General features: G+C 34.1%; 1 protein-coding gene across 2 annotated transcripts in view; it reads left to right on the top strand.

Moving 5' to 3' along the window:
- ATF7IP (activating transcription factor 7 interacting protein) overlaps positions 1 to 21,961 on the top strand; it is a 123,918-nt gene that overhangs the window by 32,038 nt on the left and 69,919 nt on the right. The window contains exons 1-2 of one of the 2 annotated variants that reach the window (XM_061205119.1): positions 5,381 to 5,408; positions 17,081 to 18,645. In XM_061205119.1, coding sequence (XP_061061102.1) covers positions 17,088 to 18,645 — 1,558 coding nt within the window. In that variant the 5' untranslated portion in view covers positions 5,381 to 5,408; positions 17,081 to 17,087. Of the gene's footprint in view, positions 1 to 5,380; positions 5,409 to 17,080; positions 18,646 to 21,961 lie in introns of those variants that run through there. The other variant, XM_061205118.1, reaches the window with a different exon arrangement.

Raw genomic sequence — 21,961 nt, 5'->3', positions numbered from 1 at the left:
TTGAAGTTGAACATTTTTTCTAACTATTTTTAATGAGTTACTTGTTTGATTCTTTTTTTACTTTTCTTTTGAATTTTTTTGTCCTTTTTATTCACTAATAGATGTTCTTTTTTATTCTGGTAACTAATTCCGTATCACTCTGCTTTTTTTTTAAAAAAAAAAATGGGAGCGGCTCCTCTGCCACTGCGGCTGCGCAGTAGGCCCGTCTCCCAACCCCGGGCCGCGAGCCCCGCCTATTCGGTGGCGCAGCCCGGAGCTGGCCGCCTGCCGCCCGCCAGCACGTGCGAGGTCCCGACTGAGTGCCGCGCCGGCGTGCTCGGAAGATCTGAAGATCAGCACATCAGCACTCACGGAAGACAGGGCGAGCGGAGGAGAGAAGGAAGGGCCGGCTGGAAAGGGCCGGGGTGCAACCCCGCTATGTTTTTTATCTTTCATGTATTTCTCAAAACGTGTGGTTACTTGTAGTACTTTTCTGTGCCTTTGATATTTTTCTACGTTGAGTCATATACCCAACATAGTTCTAATATTTCACATATTTTCATAGCTTCGTGAATCTTTTTCTTATATATTAATGTTTCTAGATACCTTTTTTTCTTGCTATTCTGAATTAAATGTTTTCTTCTTTATATCTTTTTTGTTTGAGCTCTTACTGCTTTGGTCAGGATTTCTGGAACAATAAATGTGTGAATATAGTATTACACTTTTGTTTTTGCCTTTAGTGGAAATGCCTATGGTGTTTTACTACTAAATGTGAAGTTTCCTGTTGGTTTGAAGTAGCCACTATCAGCTAAAGGAGCAATCTTTATGTTCTTAATTTTCATTTTTGTCAGTAAATGAGTCTTGAAACATATTCAATGCCTTTTCAGGTTCTGTTGAAAAATGACAGTTAATTTTTAGGTTGTTAATACATTTCTGAATATGCTTAATTTTTTAATTATTAGAGGTGTTTAAAATGGAAAAACAGTGCAGTTTGGGGTAGAAAATTTCTCTTCATTTAGTATTTAACCAGGCCTACAGGGATAGAGTACTTTGATGAGAATGTATCGTTTTTTGTCTCTGGGCCTTCAAGATCTAGCATAGGAAGTCTCAGTCATTTTCCTACAGACTGGGGCTATTCTTTGCACAGTATATTGAGTCAGTTGTTATGCCATTAACAGGGACGTGGCTAATCACATGTCTTCTGTTCTCCAGCAGAATAGCTTCAGAGTCTTTATTCCAACATTTAAAAGATGATAAATTTCCTAGAGAAATATAACAAATATTTGAAAATACCAAAATAAGGTCTTTGATTCTGGATTTGTGAACCCTTGAAAAGAGCTTGGTGGCGTATTGCATTTATCATTGTATTTCTTTGGGCTTTTTTTTATCCCCCACCGCCTTTCTTTTCCCTTTCTTTCCTTTCTTCTTTTTTAAATTCTGGAGGCTCTAGGCTCAGTTAAGTATTTTAATGTGGCAGACAGCCAGATTTCCGATAGCCCTGAACTCAGCATGTTGCTGTTTCTTAGCAACTACTTGTGAAGTCTTGTGGATGTAACTAACTGAATTATAAATAGGGTTATGAGCAGAAGTGCAATTGAAATTGAGATTGGTAAGAAAGGCATACTCTTTTTTTCCCTCCCATTTAAATTTGAGTTATTCTTTATGCAGAGTCAGTTTTTAGAAATCTGGCTCATAAAACTTGGGTGTACTAACCCTATCAGGAAGAAAGTAAGGGCTCTGTAGAGGTCTTATTTGTAATCACACATCTGAAAGCCTTTTTTTGATTATTAGGATTAAATAGTCTATATTGGAGAGATGGCAGTTAATGGAAAATAGAGTACTTCTCCTAAGTTTCATGGTCATTCACGTGGAAAGATTACCACACATGGTATTACTGCCTATATTTTTTTCCCACATTTATGTTAAAATCTACATGTTGTAACACTTAAATTTTGGCTATTTTTTTATACTTTTAATCACATTGTTTCTTTAGTGTCTTAAAAATTGTCCTATAATAGTGACCGTGTAGGCATTTGATAAATGCATGAATACACCAAGCTATCTTTGCCATTTCTCAGTAGAGCAGTGGATTTTAGAGTGGAATTTATTAAAATTTTATTTAAGAATCAAAATATAAGTATTCTCTCAGGTCTTCTAATTTGTTTTCCATTTATTCCAGATGGAAAACTTTAGACCTAAAGATTTTAAATGATTTGCCTAACCCAAATCTCTCCAATCTGTGTTTTTTCTGCATTATTCTCTTACTGATACAGATCTAACAGCTCTTTTTTTTTTTTGCACTCATGTTTCATCAGTTTATACGAAGTTTAATTGTATTCTGTAATTTAAATTAGAAACATACAACTGAATTCAGTAACAAGCACAACTAATATGAACAGATTTAGATGAGAGTAGAAGAACATGAGCTCTCAGTATGCTTGTGGTTATCAATTGTATGTTCATAGAATGGGTGGAAAACATCAGCTCATTTGGTCTGATGGTTAAGAGGAAAGACGCTAAGAGAGTTTCCAAAGTATAGTGTTTTTTGGTCAGATGTGCAGATTTTTTTAGGTTCTGAAAGAGGAAACAAAGTGATAATCCTTGGTTTTGGGTATAGGAACTCTGTATTTTCTTAAAATACATCACAAACATTTGATACTAGCTTCTGATAGCCCAACCTGTATTAACTCAGCTTTTTAGGAACATTTGCCTGAAGCAAGTAGATTATATTCTCATTCATTGTTTGCCAGAAAGATTTCAGACTGGGAATGTAATTTTTCTTTTTTTGCTCCCTGGAGGGGTGCTGGTCCATTCTGAGTTGTATGCCCAGGAGAGATCTTGTTATCAAAAGCATACCTTTTTTTTCCTTAAATTCTAACTGAAGAAAGATACAGATTTGCAGATAAGATCAGCTCAAAAAGTTGTGGTAAATAGAATTTTAGTTAGAGCTGCAAAGGGATAACATACTAGCAATATTGCTTTGCTACAGAAGAGAAAAATTATAGGTACAAAGAAGAATTTGAGTTTCCTCTGGGATATGAAAGAAGATTAGGTTTCTTCTTTTAGTTTAGTTATATTTGTTATTAAAGTTAGACTTCTGTACCCGTAGGCTAGGGCCACAGAACATCTGGTTCTCAGCTGACATTTTAAATTCCTGTGGGTTGTTGGAGGGGAGGGTCTACAGATGGGGAAGAGAATGGAGGGTGATGTTTCTGGAACGTATCTAAACTTGTCCAGGGCATTTTAGTTGCTGTACTAATTTTTAACACTAGGGTGCCATTGATTATTCAGTACCCCCAAAATTCCGATTGGTGTGTGATAAAATGTTTACTTTGAATAATATTCTGCAAACCTCATGCTTTTTCTGTTCTCTTGAAATGAAACTGGCTAGTGTAAGTAAAACTAAAAAGTATTATAACTGCTTTAAATAATACCTAAGAAAATATGAAGTGCTGAGATGTATATCTAAAGTGATATTTGACTTACATATCTGGAATTATAAACTACTTTTTCCCACTTTTTGTGCCTTGTTACCAAATTTTGACCCATTTGTTATATTCTCCCCCACTAATTGTAACTCATAGGTTAATTCATACTACTTTCCTTTGTGATGAGGATCATAGTTTATTTGTTCAGATAAGTAAACAAGATCTATGTACATATAATATTTACGTTATCTTAAAGATGTGAATACAGTTGTAGTTAGATCTGTATATCCAAGTCACATGTGAATACAACGTTAAGAAAAGTGAAGACAATAAGCTAAGTTACTTTTCATTCAGACCAATGTTTAAAATAATTGTATTTATGTTTTTAAAGACATGGTTAAACTTAATTTTAAAATCTAGCTATCCTTAAATGTCTAGATTAAAAGGATATACTACTCAATAGATTGCTTATTTGATGTTTCTTCATCCTTCACAGGAGCTCTTTTTGTTACTTAAAACTGTTCTGCATTCTTATATGTTTTAGAGACATTGTTTCTAAGCTTTATTAAAATAAGTCCTTTACATGTAATTTTCATAATGAACTTTTTAAGACTTTCCTAGTGTCAAATATATGAATTCATTTTTTGACCAAAGAAAACATTTTAAAGTTAATTTACCACATCACTAAAACATACTGATGGAGGGTTTGATTTAAGAAGTATATAGAACATGAAATTTGATAAATAGCATTTGTTTTAATATGGTTTGATTGTCTAACCAGCCTTTCATTTCAGCAGCTATAATTTAAATTTTTGAAATTAAAAAGTTTTTTTTCCTTTCTTTTTCCTTTTCCTTTTCTCTTTACTTTCTTTTTATTTATTTATTTTTAAATTTGGTCATTCCTCAGTAGCCCGTAATCTTCATAGTTATTACATTAGACTGCACATTGTTTGCCATCTTTAGGAATTAAAATTTCTCTAAAGTAAATTTGTTATGTACAAGGAAACATGCATACTAAGCATAATTAGGTTGGAAAGTTAGAATGATGAAAAACATTCTTTTATTTGGGTGACAGAATAAGAAGAGTCAAGTGTTGTCAACTTTAATATTATCCCAAATTAGACAAAATTGAAAAACCAAAGATAGCAGTATTTTACAGATTATATATTTACATGTTTAACTTTTACTTGACATATACAGTAAGATGGTTTGTTTTCCTCACTGACAGGAATTGTTTTACTTTGATTGAGGAAACAATTATTGAATGTCTACCATGTGGAAGACACTACTGTATGTTGGAACAAGTTTGTGTCAAAAATAAATAAGGCATAATCCCCACCCTATTTAGAGATCTGCTTTGATAGATTATTTAATCTTTGTATTTTTAATACACAGTAAATAGTCTTTTACCCTTAAGGAAGATTCTCAAATGATTGCAGGGGAAAAGTGTTAGAAAAAAATGCAGTGGTGTTCAGATTTTCAGAGATTTTTAGAGGTTTAGAGAGGTAAGAACTATGATTAAAGTGCTTAATTTTTCTCCTGAAAAAAGAACACTTAAATATATATGTACATGCACACACATATGTATATAAGTAAAATAATATGGATAATGGCATGTAACTTGAAAGTGGCCCATTAATTTAGCTTAGCATTCATTTTTCTTTAATTGCCACTTAGTAAGAAAAAGTTGCAAGTTTAATATTCTAGATGATGAAATGCAAGGTACATCTTTTTTCCCCAAGAAAGTAAAGTGTTTTTGCTTGTGGTTTTGCTCTTATAGTCACATCTATTCTGGGATTCATACTAGCATATTGTTTCTATTTTTAGGCTGTTGCCAGGCAGATTAAAAATGTCTCCCCTTATGATTGCCTAGTTTCTAGCTTTCTGATTGGTTACATGAACCTGCTCTCTTTAGCCAACCACAGTGACTATGCAAATTGTATTTCAGTTTCTGTTGCAGTGAGAGAACTGATAAGATGGCTGCAGGGGTTTTCCTTTGGGGTATGTTTATTATTTTAGAGGATTTTCATCATTATGTAGTAATAAGCAAAAGTAGATTTCTTTCAAAACGGTATTTTAGTTTTTGAAATGTAAAATCAACTATCTAAACAAGTTTTATGAGCCTTGAAAAATGTCTCTCATGTCAGATTAGGTTAATTTTAATGGTGCTATGTATTGCATCCTGTCAGAGGCAGCATTTTGTGTAAGTAGGCATATGTTACTTTTTGTTAGTAAATAAGCATTCTGACTCCTCAAAGGAAGGTTGACCTCTGTATGTAAACCTGCTGTATTTGAACATGCCAGCATGTTAGTTTGCAATTCTGTCAGAAATATTCTAGATTACTACCTTTGCTTTATAAAGAATAATTTAGTTTTTTCGATTAAGAATTATTTTTGATTTTAGTTGTATGTATATAGCCTATTATTCTTTTAGTCAGTATTTACTAAGTGTATACTATATGCCAGACACTGTGTAGCTCATAAATATTATTCCAGGCTACTTACTTTATTTTTTGTTCTTTTGTTAAATGACCTCTGAAGTACGTCATAATGATACCAGCATATTTTAAGATGTTTTCTGACAACGTAGCTTGGGCACTTAAAATGTATTAATCTTATACTAAATACATGATGAGTCGTGCGAAAGTGTTCCATTAAACATAGGTATTTCAGTCAATTTATACTAATTATTTCCTTTTTAAAAATATTGAAGTATAGTTGACTTACAATTTTATATATTTCAGGTGTAAAACATATGATTCGATATTATTATATGTTGCACACCAAAGTGATTACAATATTATTGACTATATTCTCTGTGCTGTGACATTACTTCCCTGTGACTTATTTATTTTATAACTTGTAGTTTGTACCTCTTGATCCCTTTCACCTGTTTCACCCATCCCCCCATTACCTCCCCTAATAATTATTTCTAGAAAGATACATGTAAAGTACTGGTAAATACAGTGGCAAGACACTTCATATTGAATAAAGACAGTATTGATAAAATGTGACAAAGCTTTATGTAACTCCAGAAAGTTCAGTAAGTATACCTCATTTATAAATATTATCATTAATTACGTGTTAAGGCCTTTTGGTTATAGTGCCAGTTTATAATAAAAGGGAATGCTCCTGCTTCACTTAAGACTTCCTAGTCCTTTTGGTAATGATGGTTAATTGCATTTTCCGTGTGTAGAAGACTTTATTCGTATATGTACCTGGAGTGTTCATTTGCACCATGCTCAGTACTGTTTTTGTTGATACAATTTGTTTTGTTCTTTTATCTTTTATGAGTATCTCATGCCCATTATTACCATCCTGTGAGATAAACGTATCCTAGAATTATGTCCCATTTAGGAAAGGGAAAAAAAGTAATTGACTTATCTAAGATGAACACATGAAGAACAGGATTGCTGTTATTTTCTGTATATTGCCTTTTATCACTAGTATAATTACACGTATACTTGTTGGCCTAGAAATGTAAATTCCCTAAAGTAGGAACCGGTACTCAGTTCTTTTGGTATAGTTGTTTTGTCCATCTTGAAAGTGTGACTCAGTGAAAGTCATAGGTTAAAAATAAATGAAAAAGTACTCAACTCTAGTTTTGCTATTTTAAAAAAAATAACAGGTTTATTGAGATGTGATTCACATACCATACAATTCACCCGTTTAAAGTATATAACTCAGTGGTTTTTGAAATATTCACACAGTTGTGCCACCATCACCACGATTAATTTTAGAACATTTTTATTACATTATAAAGAAATCCTGTACGCTTTAGCAGCCATTCCTCATTTCTTCCCCAACCCTCAACCCTAGCAAAGGCTTTGCCTTGAATCAGTAGATCAGTTTTGAGAGTAGTGACATGTTAATATTAAGACTTTTGATTCAAGAGGTTAAGGTATCTTTCTGTTTATTTAGGTCTTCTTTAATTTCTACAATGTTTTGTAGTTTTTTAGAGTATTAAGTTTTGTACTTTTTATTAAATTTATTATTTTTGATGCTATTGTAAATGGAATTGTTTTCTTAATTTCATTCTTAAATTGTTCATTGCAAGTGTATACAAATACAACAGTTTTTTTAATATCTTGATTTTATGTCTTGCAACCTTCTAGACTCATTTACTGGTTCTGATACAATTTTTAGTGGATTCCTTAGGATTTTCTATGTACAGGATTTTATCATCTGCAAGTTGAGGTAGTTTCACTTTTTTGTTTTCAAGGTGCATGACCTTTATTTCGCTTTCTTGCCTAATTGTCCTGGCTAGAACCTCTAGTCAGTGCCAAATAGAAGCGCTAAGAGCAGACATTTTGTCTTGTTTTTGATCTTAGGGTGAAAGCTTTCTGTCTTTCACTATCAAGTATGATGTTAGCTGTGGGTTTTTCTTAGATGCTCTGTATCAGATTGAGGAAACCCTCTCTGGTTTGTTGAGTGAGTTCTGTTGTTATTTGCTTGGATGACTTAATGAAAAGTTACTTTTAAAAAGATACTTGAATGTTTAAGAACCTCTTGGTAATACTGTTGGAGCTAATATATGAACCTGTCTTCAGGGTGGTGAAATTGAGTGTGTACTGTCAGAACTCATTTACTGTGTGGGTGGGCCTTAGCAATTATATTAAATGACTCTTCCATTTTCAAAGAGATAGAGAAGAAAATTGTGGCAAATACAGTATAGTTTATCGCTTAGCATTTTGAATGCTAGAACACTCCCTGGTTGCAAAATTTAAAGGATGAAATGCATAAGAAAGGTTCATATGCAATGAAGACAACTCCATGCTGAAATTGGGTGTCTGTTGACCTTACTAAGTTAATTATTATCTGTGTAATGGAATGAATGATAGCAGCATGGTTATTGATGTATTAATTCAGATGTAAAGTTGAATTTGTATAACTTGTCACTTAAATAAATGGGAAAAGAATATGCCTTGGTTTAGGGCCTGACATATAATTACCCCTTGATAAATGTCAGTTCCTTTTATCCCTTTAAGGTGTGTTGTTTCATTAATGAAAAGGGGAATTTATAATATAGAAAAAGTATAAGGTATGGCTGGGAATAATAAACATCAAATTCAAGATTATGCTTATCTTTGTGTTAAGGAGTTGGGGATGGGGAAGGAGGAGCATGCTATCTGGTAGTGTTATACAGAGGGCTTTGTTTTTAATTTATCTGGATAATGGGTACACATACGTTTATTATATCAGACTTTATATCTTGCATGTTCACTGTATTTCATAATGAGAAATTAATTATAAAAGAGCATCAGTATAGCTAGACATTAGTAAAATAATACAAAATTTGAGCTAGAATCAAACTTAGCAACCATCTGGTCTAACCTCAGTTTTACAGTTGAGCGACGTGAAATCTAGAGAGTTTGGGTGATTTATCCTATGACAACTGTTATGGTAATGCTGGAACATGGAGTAGATTCAGTTTTGTTAGTTTAGAAATCTTTGTTGTGCTAAGCTTTTATAATTATGTATTTTTGAGGTGTGTTAGATTATATAGTTCACTGTTATTCTTGTTCTGGTAAGATTATATATCCCTGCCTTTTGCCATGTGACATGAAATCTTTCCCCATGAGAGCTTTTTTCTTCTCTACCCTCTTAATGTCTAACTTGGCTTTAGCCAATGGAATGTGAGTGAAAGTAGTGCGTACTATGTCTAAGAAAAAGCTTTAAAACCATTGTGTACTGTATGGTTCTGTCATTGTGGATTTTTTCTCTGCCACAAGACCTGGAATTGCAGGGGGTGGGGGAACAGTTGCTGCTCCTTCAGCCTATGACTTAGAATGAAGAAGAATCTTAGTTATTAGCCAATAAAAAATTTTTTTTCATACTGCATTATCACCTAGTGAAAGCTGACTGACACAGAAAGTAAGCTCTCCGTTCTTTCTCCTTAGGTTGGGTCAATAAGAAAAGTAAGAGCTATTTCCTGGCATTTGAAGGATTTACATCTTTCAACTTGTCCTAAATCATTCTGGGTGTTTTAATTCACCCAGGTAAAGTGTGAAAAATTTTGGACAAGTGGTTCTTAAATTCCTGGGGAAATAAAATACATGGCCTTCTGTAACTTTACTCATTGCTGGTGGAATTTGGTGAGTGGGATAAGCTAGTGGGTAGGGCTCTGATGGATAACTGGCTAATTTTCTAAGGGGGTGTAATTTGGTAAGTGTGTTCTAAAATTGCATTTGTTGGATCAGGTCAATTAATTTGACTTTGCCTGTATAACAGAATGATCCCCAGAATGCACTTGGAGAAGTGATTTTAAGGTATCTTGCATTTTTTCATGTAGACTACCTTAGAATTTCTCAAAAGATCAATATCAGTGAATGCAACAAGTTAGACTGTAGTGACCATTCTGGTTTAATGTGCATAACCAATATTGATTTGCTCCTGCTTTGTCCAAGGAATTGTTGGTAAAGCAAACTCCCTGTTTCCTAGGGGATATTCCATTACATATTTTTATATCATTAGCTTGATGACAGGCAGAAGGGGTTATTTGTTGTGTCAAATATTATGAACATTCAATACTTTACTGAATTTGTGAGTATTAGGTAAGGAACAGATTTCACCAATTAATGTTTTTTAAAGTGTGGTAGGAATAGCTATTGACAGTGTTTTTATGCATGTGAGAGAAGAACCATGGCATAGTAGAAATGAAGAATTGTGAACTATAAGGGACTCTGGATCCTCAAGTAAATATTGCCAGTGCTTTAGTGAGTGGCTGGGAGAGAGAAGTTTGGAAACAAGATGAAAATCTTTGTGGGATTTTTAACAGAAGTAGTGATTTTGTTTTACTACAGTTTTAGAAAAATAATTATTGACAGAAATGACAAGATATCCAGTATTTAAGAGAAAAATTTAGCAAGTCTGTATACTAAATTTGAGCAGATAAGTATCAAGAGGATGAATCACTGCACTAGCAGTTTCACCAGTCTTCATTAATGGGCAGTAAACAGTACGCAGATTATTAACATTTACTGTGGAACACACTAACTATTCTTTATGGTTTAATTTCCAGGACTATTGCAGAATTCTCAAGGAAAATTTAGGAGTGCAAAGTAAAATCACGCAGTTCTCAACTGACAATGGGATTCTTAAAGAACTCAGTAGCAGAGCCTCTAGAGGCTAGGAATCCTCAGCATAAAGTGATTATTTAGGAGTAAGCCATTATTAGTCAAGCCTATTGACTAATATTTATTTAAGCCATTTAACAGAAACTCAGATCTGAATAAAAATTATTTTCAGCATCCCATTATTCAGAATAATGTTATACTAATGTCAGTTAACAGCATGAATTTAATTGGAGTAACTGTGTCAAAGAAGTGTCAAGTACACTTAAATAGCTTTGCTTAACATTTTGCAAATTTTTGCTAAAGTTTTATTTTTAAATATACTTCATCAAGTATCCATACTTTGAATTAACATAGTGTTTTATGTGTGTGTGCGCGTTTTGACCCAACAATCCTGGTACTTACTATTGTTTTGTTAGTTAAGGCAGTTCTTGGAAAGCAGTAGTATAGATCCTTGTTTATTTACTCTGAAAAACCCGACCATAGACCTGTTATTGAAGCAAAGAATCTGGGGGTATATTACGAATATGTGTCAATTTCATCATTCACCTTTAATTTCACACCGTTTGGATTCTTGGTAGAGCACTTGCCCTCATCTGCTTCCCTTGTTGCCGGGCAAGGTACGTGATGCTGATGTCTGATTGGTTTAGGCAACTACGGCTTTGAGCCAATCAGACAGTGAATTTCAGTTCTCTCACAGGACTGAAGCATTCAAGCAGCTGCTGATTTATTTTTCCTATGGGGAGATTATATAAACTAAGAGTATGGCTGCAGCAAGCTCCCTCTTGGGTGTGTTTGAAAAATTACAGGGTTTATCTGTAATTGAAGGAGAAAAAAATGAGGTTTATTTAAAAAACTTGTTTATTACTAAGAAAATTTTATAGGTAGTAAATTTGAGAAAAAAAATTCTGATGACAGATTTCCTATTTTTATTTTATAATTTTACATTTAAAGGACTGTAGAATGATGTAATATAGGAAAAATTTCCCTTCAATTTACATGAGTATTTACTATGTAATGTACACATTTGCCTTATTTCTTCAAAAGGGGAGAGCTCATAACCTTTTTGTAACCTGCTGCCAAGGGCCGTTAAGGAGAAAAGAATGTAGTAATTGTACTTACAAGACTTAATACAGGTTATCAAGAATCACATTTTAATTTCATTAGGTGAATCAAACTAAATAAGTGCAGTAGACAACAAAACACTTTATTAATGCTATCCATAGTAAACCTTTGGGTCCAGAACACAATTAATTTTTGGAATTGGAAATATGTAACAATAGAGGTAGGTGTTAGTTAGTTGTTAGGATTTAAGGTTTTGCTGGATTTTTAGTATAAATGTTTTATAAACATTAAGGACTATGGAATTTTAAAAAGAAATTTACATTTGAATTTTGCAGATTCTAACCCATTGTGTAGAAAAGTATGTTCTTGTTATGCATTGTCCATGTTTGACTCATTCCCCAGGTAGGGAATGGATTTATATTTCTGGAAACATTCTTTAAATGAAAATAAATAAGATTTATACCTTTTATCTTATTTTAATTTATTTATATGGTATATTTAATGTATATTTATGGACTTAGAATTTTATGCAATTATGTTCTAGATTACTTTTATCAGACAAAGAACCTCACTGAAGTGTTGTGAATCCAGGTTTTAACTATGTTTTTCTGATCTTATTGTCTGTCTCCTGTTGCTGGGCAGGAATCAGAATGCTGGCTACTGATTGGCTGAGCTTGTGACCAGCTCTTGAATAGCCACTTAAATTCTTGAGCTTTTTGAGCAGGCAGATTGTAGGCTAAGACATTGCAGCTTTTGGTAATACTTCCCTTTGTTGTTTCATAGCTATAATCTCTTTGCTAGAAAGAAGAGTGTGAAAGGAGTGGGTGGAGGGGGATGAAGCAGAGAAGAAAATAATGGTTTCACTTAAGAAGAGGCTCATTTGGCTTTACTTAAAAATAATTTACACAAATTTCAAAAAAAAATTTCAAGCCATAGAGACTTATTTGCAGGTAACACACCCTTCTTGGTTATTTAAATATAAATTCCTTTAGTAAAGGTGAAATCCTTGTTAATGCTGTAGAAAAAGATTTTTTTTTAAAATAGTGATAGTATTTCCCTAGAGTTCTTGAATCTGAATATATAGAGTAAGGACCCAAAAACACTTTTTTCTTACTGTCTTCCTCATGAAAAAATGTTTTCGGAAGAAAGTAGTTCATCACATTTTACACATTTACTTCTAGATATGGCAGACATTTTCTGCTGTAAAATATAAATGCTTTTTCCTGTGAAAATAAATTACAGTCTTGTGAGAGCTTCATGATTCTAGTGTTGCCACCTAAAAAAAGTAGTATTTCTTTTGTCAAATAGTTTTGTGAATGGCGTCTCAGTTCCAGATGATAGTATTTAAAATGATCTTTAGAAATGTTTTGTCCCGGTAATACAGTCATGGAGGCTTGTTTTCAGGTAAACACACCCTTCTCTAATGTGTGTCTTTCTTAAATATACATTGCTCATGCAAAATAGATTTTTAAAAACTTAACTGTTGATTGGTTTGCATAGATATGGCTGAACTAGTTTGAACTGGTTGTTCATGCTACTTCCTTATTGCTTTGTCTGTTATTCATTATACTTAGAACCCATAAAAAATCTTGTAAATGGCTGTAGTGTGCACCCTTGTGGGTATAGATGGTAGTTATTCTGTAATTCTTTGTATAGGTAGTCCTTTAGTGTAGAATTGAATGGCAGTTTTGTTGATAAAACCAGCTTGCTTCGATAACATTTATTTTTATTGAATGTTACTTGGTGGTGGCAATTAACATTGAATGTGATGTTTGCGTGTTGCATTTTCTAATTCATATACAAAATCCCAGAAGTATTTAAGAGAAATTTGTTTCAGGTTCTCTAGTTTATGCCTAAAACCATTCTGAATATACATAGACAATTATGATAATAACATTTATTGAGTGCTTACTACCTTCTAGGTGCTTAATGTATAGAATCTCATTTAATCATTATTACAACCTCTGTGTCAGGTACTGATATTCCCTTTTTAAGGTGGCTGAAACTAAACATTGAAATGCTAGGTAACTTGCCCTCTGTCACATAGTATATCGGAGAGCTAGAATTCATATCCATGTTTCTGTTTGCAGAGTTCATGTTCTTAATGGGATTACTAAAAATTATGAAAATATACTTGTTTTTAAAAAAGAGGAATGTTTGCTTTTAATGCAACTGGCAATAACTGCCACTTATGCATAGTAGTTGAGAAATGTGGCTGTTATGAGGTCAAAGTCCAAAAGAATTGCAGTTCAGTGTTTGAAAATATTTAAAGGGTAACCATACTCCTTGTACTGTAAATTTAATCCTTTTGTATGTTTGGAGTCAGCAAGGAAAAGTGACTACAAAATTTGCATTGTATCTTTGCAGAAAATTTTTCAGTTAATGTGAGTTTCGAATGGATGGTAGGTGGGAAAAATTTTGAAGTTTAAATTTTAGCTGCAGTTAATAACCCTTAAAATAGTGCCTATGATAATTTTGCATTGACGTTTCTTCTCAATTTTAAGGTAATTTCTGTAAATAGTTTCACTCAGCTCCATAATTTAAAAACCTAGAAAGACCAAGAAATATAAGTAATTGGCTTAAAGTAAGAGAATGAATGCAGATTTTATACCACAGTCTAGAAGTACTGCGACAAAATGGTTGGTTCTCAGGCTTTATTGGCCTCCAGCAAATAGGCTGGGCCATAGTTTTATGCCTTTCAGCTAGAGGAACAGTGGGACACCAAGAACACACCTGTAATTGAACAAGTTGGGTTTATTATTTGTTGCAGTGAGAGAGAATGTTCACCATGGGGAAACAGCGAGGCATATCAGTAGGAGGATGTTAGAAAAAAACCTGGTAAAGGATTCAGTTATAGTATAGTTGGGTTTTGGTGCCGGGTGGGGGGGGGCGGGGTGAGGCAGTAGAGCCTTACTCTGTATTAGGTGCTATCAGAAAGCAGGGGCAATTCTATGCTTGTGTATCTCAGTAACTGTTATCTATAGGGAGGACAAACTACAGCGAGGATAAAGCTGCAATTGATAAAAAAAAAAGTGTAGCTATCACTTATTTAGTCAGAGGTGGAGATGTTTAGTATTTTACGGGATGCTGGGTTGCACAGTGACCTTGTCTAATTTGAATGGTGAGGTCGTTTTATGTCCAACATGATTTAGCTATAAGCATCAAATCAGTTTATAACAACACTGAGCTTTGAGCCTTAGGTAAGTTCCCAGACTTCCGAGGCTGCTTTTTTCCCTTCTCCAACCAAAGCAACTATATCCTAACATCATTCCTACTGGTAATGGTGATGTTAAGTGAATATCCAATGTAAAATTAATATTTTTGATTCCGTATATCTTAGTCCTTAAAGGACGTTTGTTTTATTCCACTATAGACTGGCAACATTGTCCTTCTCTAGGACCAAATCTTTTGTTTGCCTTACTGCACTGACCAGATGTTAGCACAGAAACAATGATAGAAAATATCCTTATCTTAGTTCTGATCTTATTTTACCATTAAGTATGATATCTGCAGTTTTCTTTGTAGATAATCTTTATTAGATTTGAGTTGTTTCCTTCTGTTAGATTTCTGAGAGTTTAATTATGAGTCAGTGTTGAATTTTGTCAAATGAATGAATGTTCTGTGTCTGTTGAGATGATCTGTTGTTTATTTTCATCCTCTATTCTGTTTATGTGGTAAATCACACTGCTTGAAAAAAATTGTTTTTCTTAAATAACAGAAATGTATTGTCTTACATTTCTGGAAGTTAGAAGTCTGAAATCAAGGTGTTGACAGGGCCATGCCCCCACTGAGGAAGCTAAGGAAGGGTCTGTTCCACACCTCTCTCCCAGCTGTATTTTTCATGCAGCGTTCTCCTGTGTGTGTGTGTGTGTGTGTTTGTGTGTGTGTGTGTCTGTGTCCAGATTTTCCCCTTTTTATACGGCCACTGATCATACAGAATTAGGGCCCACCCTAAAGACCTTATTTTAACTTGATTATCTCTGCAAAGACCCTATTCAAATAAGGTCACAATTTGAGGAATTAAGGCTTAGGGCTGTAATGTATTTTTATCAAGTGGACATCTTGGTTGGGCCTAAAAATAAAGCTATAATGCTTCGTGACTCGTAAATCTACATTGCTTAATTTTTTAATATGAAATTGACCTTGTATTTTTTTAATGAGCTTCACATGGTCATAGTGTATTACCTTTTAAAGAAACATACTTTTAAATAACTCACAGATGAAAGAAGAAATCACAATGGAAATTAGAAAATACTTTAATAGAACAACAATGAAAAATATGACACATTAAAATGTAAGATGCAGCTAAAACAGTGCTTAGAGGGAAATTTATAGCTTTATATGCATACACTTACAAAAAAAGGGAAAGATTAAAAATTAATGATTAATGTTTAGCATGTTGAGGAACTGCCAGACTGTTTTCCCAAAGCAGTTGCACCATTTTACAATCCCATTGCCATTGCAGGAGAGTTTCAATTTGCCCACATTCTTGCCAACATTCATTATTTTCTTTGATATAGCCATCCTGGTGTGTGTGAGCTGTTATCTCATTTTGTTTTGATTTGCATTTCTCTGGTGACTAAATGATGTTGAGCATCTTTTCATGTTTCTTGCTTATTGGCTATTGGTGTATCTTTTAGAGAAATGTCTGTTCAAGTCCTTTGCCCATTTTTAAATTGGTTTTTTTGTTGTTATTTTTCAACTGCAACAATATTTTATATTCTGTATTTTCCAGATGCAAGTCTCTTATCAGATACATTATTTGCAAATATATGATAAATACAGTTGACCCTTGAAAAATGTGAGGGTTAAGGGGGGGCTGACCCTCCGCACAGTTGAAAATCCTCGTATAACTTTATAGTTGTCCCTTGGCATCCACAGATTAAACCAACTGTGGTTCAGGTAGTACTGTAGTATGTATTTATTGAAAAAATTCCAAGTTTAAGAAGACCCATGAACCTCAAACCTCTGTTGTTCAAGGGTTGACTGTATTTCCTTCTGTTGTGTCTTTTCACTTTCTTGATAGTAACCTCTTATTAATGTGTTTACAGTTGTTAATTTAGATATTCATGGTTGCAAATGTAATCTTTCCTTATGTTCCTTAATTCTCCCTTCTTTTTTCCCCTTATCTCTATACCTCTCTCCCATTCCCCTACTGCTTTCATTCTCTTAATACTTTTATTTTTCCTTTGACAGCTACTTTTTTCTTTCATGTATTTTTTTTAATGCTATCTCCTCCGGACTCTGTGAATCCATTAGCTTACTGAGAATGAAAACTAGAAATTAGTCACTTTTTTCCTAATACTGCCTAGTAATTGATCTCCTGTGAACTGTATCTATTATTAATTTTATATTATATAAATTCAATAAATATGAAAATTAACACACAACAAGGATCATTATGCTTTCTATATGTAATTATTTCAAAATTACATAAAGGGCTGCTTGCTTAGAAGATCAGTTTGCAGTAAGTCTGTAATTAGGTGGCTTCGGTTTCAATTGTTAAACTCTATCTTTCTCTTTCTCTTTTTAAAGATTCAAAATGGATAGTATAGAAGAACCTCAGAAAAAAGTCTTTAAGGCTCGAAAAACAATGCGAGTGAGTGATCGTCAACAACTTGAAGCAGTGTACAAGGTCAAAGAAGAACTGTTGAAAACTGATGTCAAGCTGTTAAATGGCAACCATGAAAATGGAGACTTGGACCCAACCTCACCTTTGGAAAATATGGATTATATTAATGACAAGGAAGAGGTGAATGGCATTGAAGAGCTTTGTTTTGACCCTGAAAAAAGTAAATCAGAATGGAAAGAAACACCTTCTACCTTAAATGTTAATGTAAAAAACAAGCAGGATGATGATTTAAAGTGTGAACCTTTGTCTCCTAATAATATAACTCCTGAACTAGCCTCTAAACTGACTGCTGAACCATCTTCTGGTGATACAGCCTCTGGTGCACTAGCTGCTAGAGGTCTGGTATCTGGAGATTCTGCCTCTGGAGACTTGGCCTCTGAAGCAGTAACCTCTGGTGATCCCACCTCTGGTGATCCCGCCTCTGGTGATCCTGCTTCTGTTGATCCTGTCTCTGGTGATCTTGCCTCTGATGAACTGGTCTCCAGTGAAATGGTCTCCAGTGAACCGGTCTCCAGTGAGCCAGTCTCTGATGAACTGGTCTCCAAGGAGCCAGTCCCTGGTGAACCGGTCCCTGGTGAATCGGTCTCCACTGAACTGGTCTCCAGTGATTCAGCATCTGATGATCCAGCCTCTGGTGATCATGCTTTTGAATCACTAGCCTCTGATGATCCAGGCTCTGGTGATCTGCCTTCTGGTGATCCAGCTTCTGGTGATTCGGCCTCTGGTGATCCAGCCTCTGATGAATCAACTTCTGATGAACCAACATCTGAGTCAGTCTTTGACCCCACCGTTGAACCAAGTTCTGTACCAGTTTGTGAACCAGTTCCTGAAACTGATAGTACAGAGCCTAGTAGCAATAAAGGTGATGATTTTCTTGAAAAAAATGGAGATGATGAAAAGTTAGATCAAATTTTCCCATTTGATGAGAAAAATAAAGCTGATAGTAATGTTGATGTTGATGCAGAAGCTCTAGAAACAGATGATACAATTATTTGTTCAGAGGTGTCTCCTGAAAAGAAGGTAGAAGAAGATGCTATCACAGAATCTGCTCTTGGAGAGGAAGCTATATCTAGCAGTATTGAGATTGACCAAAGTGAAAAGACTGAAGAAGAAAATTCTGCAGACCTTGCAGAAACCATTAGTGAAAATGTTATAAAAGATGACAAAAATGAGAATGTCTTAGAAAATACAGATTCTATGGAGACAGATGAAATCATTCCTATTTTGGAAAAGCTTGCACCTGCTGAAGATGAACTTACTTGCTTTTCTAAAGCTTCTCTCCTTCCAATTGATGAGACAAATCCAGATTTGGAAGAAAAGATGGAAGGTTCTTTTGGTTCACCATCTAAACAAGAAAGTAGTGAGAGTTTGCCAAAAGAAGCCTTTTTGGTCCTCTCTGATGAAGAGGATATTTCGGGTGAAAAGGATGAGTCTGAAGTTGTATCACAAAATGAGACATGCTCTCCAGGTTAGCATATTATTTAAATTCTAAAGATTTTGATTAGCTTTGATAAACTGCTTAGTAAAACATTCTCTTAAAGTTTAAATTTCTTTTAGTTACAGAGAAAGTTGAGAATGATGGTGACTAGAATGATCTCTTAACTTCATAGGTTCTTAACTTCACAGAGTTTAGAATTACAGAGAACCACTCTGAGAGCAGCATTGTGTGAAGTGCTGAGAAGGGAGATAAAATAAGTAGAAAATTTTGCACTTGCCCGTAAGGGACTTATAGACTGGGAATAGAGATAAGATGGACCAGTATAACACCATGATATAACAATTTCCAGTACATAATTGATCAAAATCCTAGCAATTGTTCATGCTATCACTTAGCAACCAAATAACTTTGAATCTAAAAGCCTACTAGTTTATTTGCTTCATGTGTAACAAATTCCATTTTACAATTAATTTTCCAGTTGAAATCTGATTCTTTTAATATTCTTTGTCCAAGGAATGGCACCACCATTGCTGGAAGCCAAAAACCTAGAGGTCTAATTATATGTTTGATAAAGACTTTATCCATTTGCTTCCTAAGCCTTCTTGATTCTACCTAACGTACTCCCCTCATTTTCTGAATGCTCTCTCAATAACTTAAATCTCTTTTCTTTGATTGTGTTCCTCTCTTTCATTAGATCACTGTTATTGGGTTGGCCAAAAAGTTAGTTTGGTTAGTGAATACACTGTTCAATAAAATTCTTGGTGAAAATGAAAAATGTGTCCTTTATTTTTACTTAGAACTGAACAAACTTTTTGGCCAACCCAATACTTTTAGGGTAATTTCAAACTCCTTATATAAAAGCTATATAAACTTCATGATTTGGTCAGTGCCTGTCTTTTCCATCTCTTTTATTATTACTAGAGAAAAAAGAGCGAATGAGAAAAATCCTACTTTGCTTTCATGGTCAAACTCAAACATCATTCCTATGTGAAACTTTCTCAGTTACTTTCAGACTGGTGTGAATACCTTTATGTTCCCATCGTGTCACATTCTCTTAGCCTTAGAGCCCTGTGAATGGAGTGACCTTGTAATAAGAAACACAACATCTGGTTTTTAGTTTGTTCAAAGAAAAAAAGCCTAGAAGACACAGAGGATTCCCTCCCCGCCCCCCAATATATCAGACCAATTTTGGAGATAGAAACTTTTTCTTATTAAAAAATGACTTCATTTCCAAAGAGCATTCATTCATTTATTAAACGTGTATATATAGAAAGGCCAAGCTCTTCTTGGCTTGGGGATTTAAAGATAAAGTTTATTACTTGCCCTGAGGATTCTGACAAGAATTAAATTGCAAGCCATTAAATACATGGTTGTGAATACAGTAGTAATGTTGAATTGGTATGCTGGGAGTTTAGAGGAGAGTAACTTTATGAGAATATAGATGTATTCAGGGAAGCACTTTCCTTTCACTCTCTGTGTAACATAGGGTTTTAATGAAGATAATCCCTTTTAATTGCAGCTCCATACTACTTGCTCAGGCCAGAAATCTTGGAGCCATTCTTATTTTTTTCGTTCATAGTCCATATCCAATCTGTCAGGAAATACTGTTGGTGCTACTTTCAGAATAGATCTAGAATGTAGTCTCTTCATACCATCTTCACTGCTATCACCCCTGCTTTGAGCCATCATAATCAGGCCAAAATAATGCTTGGGTCACAGTTAGTGCTCAGTAAATGTTTGTAGAATTAATTAATTGGTAATATAAGAGAAGAGTGTTACGGAGGACCTTGCTTACAATGCTAAAACATACTAACACCGGGGAGCCATTGAATGATTTCAAGCAGAGAAGAATGACACGATGAAATTTACATTTTGGAAAGATAATAAATAACAATGTTTAAGGAGAACTTCACTCATTTTTCAGTAAGAATATAGAGAATAATATTGGGGTAAGTCCTTAAAAAAATCTTTTGGTAGTGTGTATAAGAAAGTCATAGCAAATTGAAGCTTGATTATTTAATGAGTTTATACATTTTACCTTTATGTCAGAATCTTGGAGATTGGAGACCATCCCTCCCACCCAGTGCTGTTAAATGCAGAAAGATGAATATTAAGCCATCCCTACTGTATACTTTGAAAATTCAGAGTTTGGTTTATTTTTGGTTACTTTTAGACTTTTATTTGATTGTATGCTGTTAGAGTAGGTTTAGTGATAGATTTAATTTCTTAGCTGGTAACTGAACTTTTATTTTCTGTCCCCTGACCCAAAGGAGATTTTGTGTATTGTAAGTTGAAGTATGGTTTCTTCATTGGTTCTTAAACTGTTCCCTGTTCTGTTTATATGGTAGTAGAATCTGTTACATGTCATATTTGCTGTTGTTCATCTGCTGAGGTATTACTTTCTTCAGATTCTTTATTCTTGACTAATTTTTAATGTTTTCAGAACACAGGATTATAAGTCTGGCTTTTCCCTCTAAGTACTAACATTTATGTGCTGTACTAGTAGGAAAACATAAACCTCTATTATTTCAGACACTTTAGCAAATTTGTTTTAAATATAGCAGTTATGATGGATATGAGCAGCAGCAAAAAATAATGAAAGATATCTGAAAACAAATAGAAAAGCTATTTCAGGTTTACAAAGATAGATGAAAGACCTAAAAAACTATTGCAGATGTTCCTTAGTAGGCCTGAGGACACTGTCATATTGTTGCTTAATGCTGTATAATACCTGATACTCATTAAGTGTTTAAAATCATAGTCTGTTTAAGAAGTCTAGGAAAATAAAGGTTTCTCTTTGGGAACATTCAAACAACACCAGAGGAGGTACACGTATTAGTTATACCTTCCATGTATTCTCCATACCATATACTCTCCTCTACTACTGTTCCAACTTTCCTCTCTTTCAGTGCCATTCTTCAAGTTATGTTAACAAAGCTAGCACAGTTTCATCTCCTCCTGTTTACTCTTTAACTTAATTGAATTGTGATTTCCACGTTCCCAGCCTCTTTCCTAATTGTTCTCAGTGGAGTGACATTGATGCTCATGTTGTTAAATCCAGGGGCATCCTTTATTTGTCTTTATTCTCTCATATTTAGATGACCTCTTAATAACAATTCCTCCCTCTTGAGATTCTCCTTAGCTTTCAGGCTACTGCATTCTCTATTTTCTTCCCTTTGGCCCTTCTCATTTTGTTTCTTATGTAGAAATGAGAGGGAGAGCTCTTTTCTACTTGGCTTTTTAAATTTTTTAAACATTGTTTTTTCTTAATATTTTTGAGGAGAAAAATCTGTTTCAGAGTAAATAAGATTTTACCCTAAGCTCTGACATACTTTCCTTCCAAATA

This window comes from Eubalaena glacialis, chromosome 11 (assembly GCF_028564815.1).
Source record: "Eubalaena glacialis isolate mEubGla1 chromosome 11, mEubGla1.1.hap2.+ XY, whole genome shotgun sequence".
Classification (NCBI taxonomy): Eukaryota; Metazoa; Chordata; class Mammalia; order Artiodactyla; family Balaenidae; genus Eubalaena; species Eubalaena glacialis.
The sequence above is the reverse complement of the archived record's forward strand: the minus strand, read 5'-3'. Positions and strand labels throughout refer to the sequence as shown.